Below are 8,478 nucleotides of genomic sequence, written 5' to 3' on the forward strand. Positions count from 1 at the left end.
CTAAACGATACTATCATAGTCAAGTGCGAAATAAGTATTCTGGTTTGAGGAGTATGGGCATAACTGGAGTAGTAATATCAATCATCTTTTTTATTCTAAAATGCATATATTTCTTATGAGTTTACAATTAAAACTTGACACTTTCTCACATTATTTCTCACAGTCAACTGAGAATTACGTTCTCTCATGTCCAGACAGAAGAGGCGTAGACGTATTTTAGGGGGACGACTTGGTATGGTTTGCTTGTATGTTTTTTTGTACGGTAGGTGGCGTTATGAGTCGGTGTTGTCCCGCGTCACGTTACCTGCCAGACGGAAGAATCAGCCATTTCGAGCGAGTTGTGCGTTCTCTTGTATTGGTAACATTGAGGGAACGTAAAACCATTTTCCACGTCGTTCAAATCTTAAAGAATATCAGACTTTAATCTCAGTAAATTCAAAATGGTCTCAGGAATTATTTAGCCGTTTTTTAGTGATTGTTGTTATCAATCTGGCTGGGTGCGGCAGAGAAACGACAACGCCACAGATTTATATGGATATTTCTAGCTACGATCTTCATCTTTTTTAAGCTCCAGAAATAACACAAATCTACAATCAGCATGGGCATCGCGAATTTGATGTTTCCTGTCTTATTATTCGTGAACGGTAAGTAGTAATTTTATTTTTGTAGCTATAACACTTTCGGTTTTAATTAATAGAACCGGAAATAATGCGTTTTTCTTTCTTTTATACGCGTATTTCCATACTGCTCGCGGTGCTTAACATGCTCGTAGCGATTGTTTTTTTATTTGGATACAAGACAGAGAATAAAAATGGCGTATGTGCTGAATTCTGCGCTATTTCCCTTTATAAAACCTCGGACGCCACTGGGTTTCAAGTTCAGGCCTTGCGATAACAGCCATTTGGAGGTTGATATCATATTCACGTCGGGGCTTTGAGAACTGTGCGTGGTATATGGTACTTAAGTAAATGTAATTATTGTCTCTCCAGTTTCCATTCGTGCAATCTGTGCGATATTTGTTTAATAATCAGGATTCCGAGATGCCAGTAGGCCTTATGCGTATTCGTCACAAATCTTTATTTTGGTTTTATTTGGTTTTCGAATATTTAAATATTTGGGATCTGATTAATTTTGCTGATGCAACTGTCATGGCTGTTTTAAAAGATCAGTTGTTTTTGCTTTACGTCATGTTGTATGTAGCCTGCAATCCCTGTCTGCACTGTTTTCTCAAATGCATCTCAATCATAATCATAAATTGTAAACCGAATATAAACGCGATGTATGGATGATGGTAATGCGTTATTTATGTTGAGTGTAGGCTATATTACGCAAGTTCTTCGTACAGTACAGTTCGTCGTGTTTAGCTGCATAAACCGGTTTTTCATGATTTTTTAATGTTGTACTATGTGACAGCTGGAAAGCTGAAGCATCTGTATGAAAATAATATAGGCTATAGCAAACTTTAGCCTTGTTTATTCTAATTCTATATGATGTATAGGCTAATAGCGGACAAATACCAAGCAAAATGTCAATAAACTTTCATTCAATTACTAAAACATTATTATTATTATTATTATTATTTATAAATATAATATAATTGTCTATGTTAAGAATATTTCTGGTTAAATGCATAAATTAGCCTATATAATAAGCATACGCCCGTGATGATGTGATTTTTTTTGTTTTGTTTTTTTTTTCATCGAACGCGAACAAATCCCTTTACATGAATGTACTTACAGTAAACGCCCAAACACTATGACAGCTAATATGACATTTGTCGCGAGGGTATGTGGGTGAGCTCGTGCAAAGGTCTGACAACCTCAATACACAAGGGGGCGAAAGAGGAACATTAGGTTATCTGTGCATCAAACCGGATGTGTTTTTATTCAGGTGAGTTCACGCATTCGTTTTTCTAATCAAGTTATAATGTTTATAAAGTTTAACTGCCATTATATCAGTTAAAATGAATGGAAAACTAGGCGTTAATTCACGTTACGCTGACTATTGATTTTGGGTTATGAATTAAGTAACTATTAACTACGCAACAGCGCGTTTCTCCTTGATGTGCTATTAATAGTGGGGGCATTGAAGAAATATGGATAATTTACACTTTGCAGTGGCTTATTTTATTCATAGCACTTTATGAAGACATTGCTCTGGTGAAAATGGGGCTATAGCTTGCTGAATGCGTTTGCAAAGGAGTTGTCAAAGGTTTTGTTGGTTTGTAATGGATGAATGGCGAGTTTGGGATTTTTTGCTGTGGGTTTCTCCATCAGTGGATACTGTAAAAAGATTGCAATGTTTTCTTAGGCCTGCACTTCTCCTTTATCAATCTGCGATGTAGGCTACTAACAAATGCGTGTTGCTAAAAAATACTGCTGATGTAAAGCTCCAATTTTTGTTTAATTAAAACTAAGCCATGGGCATTGGTTCGATTCTCAGAGACTGCATGAATAAAATACATGCATTGGATGCAACACCAGTCAGTTTAGATAAAAGCCAAATGCATAATGCACAAGGGCAACCTTCCGGTAGCTCACGTGGAACAGACACGGAAGTGAGTTAAACTGTAATTCATCGACTGGCCACTAGAGCCTGGCCACAAAAGGGAGTCGGTCCCATAGACTCCCCAAGTTAAAATAACTAAATTTACAGCAGAATATATATATATATATATATATATATATATATATATATATATATATATATATATATATATGTGTGTGTGTGTGTGTTTACAGCCTGGTTCAAAAAGTGGTTTTGATCTGTATAGCAAATTTAGCCCTTCACGACAACTGTGAGAGGTTGATTTTACAGCCGCTGCTGTCACTGCTGTTGAGCTAGTTTGGTGTGGTTTCAGTATCAAGCTCCTATCCTTTACCCATTTTCGATTATTCGCGAGTGATGTTCGGTGACGCGTTGCCAAGATGGCGATGGCCGTCTCTGCCCACTTTGAGCTTCAAAAACACTCTTGAGAAACCTATGGCTGACGTCACGGACACTACGTCCATGTTTTTATACAGTCTATGATAATGCATAATCTATGTATTGTTTATCAAAGTAATCACAAGATCATTTGAGTACCTGAATTGAACCATTTTCTTTTTTAAAGAACTTAATATGTAGAAAAATTTAGTATAGTAGTGCAATTAATGTGTAGGTGATTTTTTTTTTTTTTTTTTTTTTTTGACCAACTATGCTTACCATCGAGTTGAAAATAACACACAGACTATTTATACAAACTGTGAAAGATCTTTGAGCAAATATTGAAGCTCAATCGCAAGTTGTTGCATGTCTAGGGCCATGTTGCTGTGCTTCTATTTTCATTCCCTGGGAGTCGAACCCATGACCTTGACATTCTAGAGCCATATGGTCCCAGCTGAGCTGAACAAAATGTTCAATAACCTTCACCTAGATTTGTGCTGTTTGGGGTCTTATTGCCTTGCATTTTAAAAGAATAAAACACATTTTTGAATATGATGTTATGTCATACCAGTTTTAAAATAACATAAATAACAACAAGGAGTGAGAAAGAAAAATAATTTTAGGTGAACGATCCTTTTAACAATGGTTTAACCAGGAATACTGTACAATTTAAGAGGTGAAGAATGGAAAGAAGTTGTTGCGGTCCTCAATGCAAAATCTATAAAGTTCTTGTGGTTTTATCATGAATTAATATTTTAATTGTGGTCTGTTTGCAGCAATAGTAAGTTGGGATTTTCTATGATTTAAAAGTTAAATTTCTAAGTGGACAATCTTTGTGGCTTTAAAAAAAATATTGTTAATCAGTATCCTATCATGAAGTAAGAAAGGAACTTTGACGCTTGGCAGTTTTGAGTGTTTTGCAAAAGCCCCTCCCCCAGTGAGAGCCCTCCGAGTGAGCATAAAAGGACGTAACTGAAGACAAGAGGCCATTCTGTTTGAATGAATGTCAGTGGAGGAGAGAGGCCTCAACACGCTGAACAACCTGCTTTTGTGTAGAAACAGCTAAACACTTAAGGGGATAGATACACACAAAATGTTACTAAATCTGTTTGTCTTCTGGAAAATAGATAGCAGGGCATTCAATTACAAACCTAAGTATTGGTTTAAAATGCACCATGTGGTACTCTGACTATTGGGAAAAACTGTTTCAAAATGACACGTGACTACATAATTTTTTTTTAAAATAAGTAATTTAAACAGTTTTCAACTTTGCTTTTGCCTTAAAGAAGCTGATGTGGCTTATATATAATGTATGTATTTGTGAATGTATCTTTGTGTGTGTGGCTTCAACAGCTTGGGATGCCCAATACGAGGGCCAAACGCTTGGCAAAGTACTGTGCACTATTCTGTCTACTATCTGCCTACTGTCTACTACTATCTACTATCTGCTATTATAGGCAGCCGTCATATATGGAGGAGACGCTGTTATTTATACCCATGACTAGTGCTGGGCTGTTTGACCAAAAATTTATATCACGTATATCCGGTTTTCCGGTTTATTGCTTTTTTTTTTTTCTTCATGCATAATCAGGTGTACAATGCATTTTCTGCTGGTTGATATTCCAAGACGTGCTTGCGGCTAAGGTGCTGGAGCAAATTGTGTTGCTCGTGTTGCCACCTTTGGTGACAATTTTAACCTGACAGCACTTGCATAAAATGGATGTTTGGTCCACTTCGGATTTTTGGAAACCAAAAAACCTCCAAACAACAGACCAGGCTAATCTTTTTGGCTGTAACACCTGTTTCACACATACTCCGTCCGCCTGCAGTGCATATGCAGTCCGCAGCACGGACTCATTGTGCTTTCATACAGGACGCGTTTGCAGTGCGCTACTGATGCGTGTATTTAGCCCACAAACACAACATTTGTTCATTGTTTTGATTTCGTATCATGTAAAAAAAATATATATCTAAATATATAGGCCTATATATTTTTTTCCAGCATTGTGAATCTTTTATCACAGAACAGTATCAATCTTTCATAGATATAGACATTAGTTTAAACTCAATAAATATAAACAACGCATCATTCATGCATTTTACTTCTAGGTTTGTATAATAAACGGCTCAAGCGGCAAAACATTTAAACACAATTATCCTACTTTTCTTCTTAAAATATTTAAAAGTAAAACACCACAGACAGAAACAGTCTTTATCACGCAATCCCACGGGTCTTAATGAACTTTGTTTTTCTGCTTCCATAAAAGTGAACATACATATTGTTTTCCTTGTTTATCTAAAAGTGCCCTTTTTCATGTTTTAAACCTAGCCAAAAACCCATGTGTTGCGTGTGAAACACAGTAGGCTTTAATTAGTATACATTTATTGTGAAATGACAGCGATTCCATGTCAACCCATGTTAATTTTTCCCGCGAACAGTGCACTTTCACTTTAATTCAGCGCCTGCAGCACAGCAAAAATAGACTCAGTACGTAAACGATCGCTGCACTGCTGCAGATGACGCACTGCTCCTTGAATGCACTGACGGACTGCAACCTCGAGCAGCTGGAATCCGTTAATACGCACTGCAGACGGACTATGTGTGAAATGTTATAACGTAACACCAGAGCACTCTGTCCCCTCAGATTCCAGATTCTCAAGTTGTTGTATCTCGGTCAAATTAATAAACCGTACACTAATGGAAAGATTATTTATTCATCTTTAAAATGAAGTAGAAAGCTCAATTTCAAAAAATGTACACTTAAGTTTTTGTGGTTCAGGGTAGGGCTGGGCGATATATTTTGCTATATCTCGATATACGATATATATCTCTATCTTTACAGGAAAAATAACCCCGCAAAAACAAATTTTAGGTTTTGGGGCCCTATGAAACGTTGTATTTTTTTCTTTATTGTTACCTAGTTCTGTGTTTTAGTATGTGTAATTATTTAAATGCATAAAAACAACTTAATTTAGTTTAAAAAAATAAATCTTAAAATAGCCTTATGTGAAATGTTTTTTCCCTTCAGAAATTCTGTGTATTTGCATTTTTCTGGTTATAAAATGAAGGCATGAAACATTCATTTAATTTATCTTTTAATTATTTAAAATTAAGCAAACTTTAGTTTTTGGTAAACAAAGGGGATTTACTATTAAAAATAAAACATGGAAGAAATGTTGTGTGATTATTCCTTAAAAAATTATGTTCGTTTCATTTTAATAGTAGTAGTAACTTTAGTGGGCTATGTACATTCTGCTGAACAATAGTAATAGATTTCTGGCAAATACTTTTATTTTGACGGGTTTACCTTTACAGTTCTGTGTATGTGATACTACAGTCTATGATGTGATATATGACACTAGTTTTACTCAGATCAAATGGTCAAATGCTCATAAAGTGCAGTTCTTGATGTTTTTCATGTGTTTACGTCCTCATTTATTGAGAGGAAAGACGCTAAAATCACGCGTGCTTCCGTGTGTGTAAGACACGCAGAACATGCAGGATTCATATTTATATAGACTTTTCCAGCTTGATATTTGCAGATATTAGTCCATATCGTGATTTGATGGAAGCGCAATGACCTACTTTTGATTAATTCATTCAAAATTTGACAATTTCCGTGACATACCACATTAAACTGTAAATTCTATTTTTATGACTGGAATCTGTGTTTCCGTCCGCGTTTTCTGCATCGCGGAAATCATAGGGCCCTACAGTAAACATCTGCCTGCTGTTCGCCCTACGCCTTAAAACCTAGGTATCTCCATATAATGGAGTCAGTTGTCCTTTTTTGAGACTTTTTTTTTTTTTTTTTTTTTTAAGACTAGTTCTTTACACGCGAGGGGAGGGGGGACAAAATCAAGGAGACGGGGGGCGAGCAGAGCACAGAGAAGGCAAACAAGCAAAGTGGCGGAATCAGAATTAAATATAAACAATATATCGATATATACGATATGTCAAAATCCATATCAGGTTTAAAAAATATATATTATAAAAGATATATTTTAAATATCGAGATATCGCCCACCCCTAGTTCAGGGTCACATATCAATCTCATGTATGCATATATATATATATATATATATATATATATATATATATATATATATATATATATATATATATATATATAGATAGATAAATAGATAAATAGATAGATAGATAGATAGATAGATACACACTCACTAAATATAGTTTTTTATTTTTAAATTAATTGTAACTAAATGTAATGTAAGAAATTAAAAAAAAAGTTTACTCTTTTAATATTTTTATGTACAGCATATCATGAAAAACCCATGCATGTCCATTAATTTACCAAATTTACAATAAAAATGTCATGTGGACATGGTTCGTGAACTTAGTTTTGCTTTTGCTTATAGTCAGTTTGTGTTGTTGGTATTTTCCATTATGTGCCACTTATCAATAGCTTACAGAAGTTCATCCCTACATTCTAGACATATCTATTTATATATATAAGTCTAAAATTTGTCGATTCAGTTGCTGTATAAGCTCCTCCGTGTGATTATTCACGTAAATCATTGTCCAGAACGCTTCTCAATGCTTTCAGACAGCATTGTCAGCTGGCACCTGTTACTTTTCTCATCGCTGATACAGAAGAGTTGATCACATTAACAGATGACGATGATTTTAAATAATACTTTTATAGTCGCGTGTGCAGGATCTTTATTAGAGCTTTATTCTTCTAGCTAGTACGTTTGGATTTTCAAATGTCTTAGAAGAGGTCAAACCCCTCCATGTATGTGTATATTTATATTAATCGTTAAACTGAGCCGTGAATCGCCCTCTGCTGGAAGAACACGACTTTGTGTCGAAAACAATATTCACCGCCCAAAGGCCGTCAAGTCCGCTCTAGTAGCAAGAACGTCAACGCTAACGACAAAAATAACGTCTACTTCTGACAAACTGTTTGACATAACTGTGTAATGTTGATTTTCGTCAAGGTAATATACAGCGTGTGGCTCAAACACTACCGGAAGTTTGATTCTTTGCCATAAGTTTCTCAGTGAATCAACCGTTTTTGTCCGATGACAGATCTCTATCTAAAACGTATCTAAACATTATACGAGCAATACACACATAAAACTGCTTCTTTGTGTAGAAAAATGGTTTCCTTACCCTTAGTTTGTTGCCTGTCCGTCGCAATGTAGGTCGTATATAACGCATTCTCCACCGCTTCGGCTCTCAATAGTTTCTAAACGCGTATTGATCTCTATCAACATATTTTTTATTTCAAAATAAATCCATAACAGCTGTTTTAATCCGCCTAAGTGGCTCAACAAAACCAACAAATAACGTAAACCTCTTACTACTCAATTCAACGGAAGAAAAATATCGTCGTCTGTGTATATGTTATAAAGCGCTATACTGTATCATCCAGTTTCAATTTTAATATCGCAGCCAGACAATCGCACCCAGTTTCCGCATTCTGCTCGACCGCGCTCTCGCGAGACTTCATTTAAAACTCAAGGATGAAGCTACTTGTTTATTTTGAATAAGACCGCTTATGTGTGGATTTTTAGGATTCGAATCCT

At 35.6% G+C, this 8,478-nt stretch overlaps 1 protein-coding gene across 2 annotated transcripts in view; it reads left to right on the forward strand.

Moving 5' to 3' along the window:
* Positions 1-272: 272 nt before the first annotated feature.
* Positions 273-8,478, forward strand: part of si:dkey-182g1.2 (uncharacterized) — an 11,093-nt gene continuing 2,887 nt past the window's right edge. The window contains exon 1 of one of the 2 annotated variants that reach the window (XM_059570096.1): positions 273-644. In XM_059570096.1, coding sequence (XP_059426079.1) covers positions 599-644 — 46 coding nt within the window. In that variant the 5' untranslated portion in view covers positions 273-598. Of the gene's footprint in view, positions 645-1,778; positions 1,891-8,478 lie in introns of those variants that run through there. The other variant, XM_059570095.1, reaches the window with a different exon arrangement.

Source organism: Carassius carassius, chromosome 16 (genome assembly GCF_963082965.1).
Source record: "Carassius carassius chromosome 16, fCarCar2.1, whole genome shotgun sequence".
Classification (NCBI taxonomy): domain Eukaryota; kingdom Metazoa; phylum Chordata; class Actinopteri; order Cypriniformes; family Cyprinidae; genus Carassius; species Carassius carassius.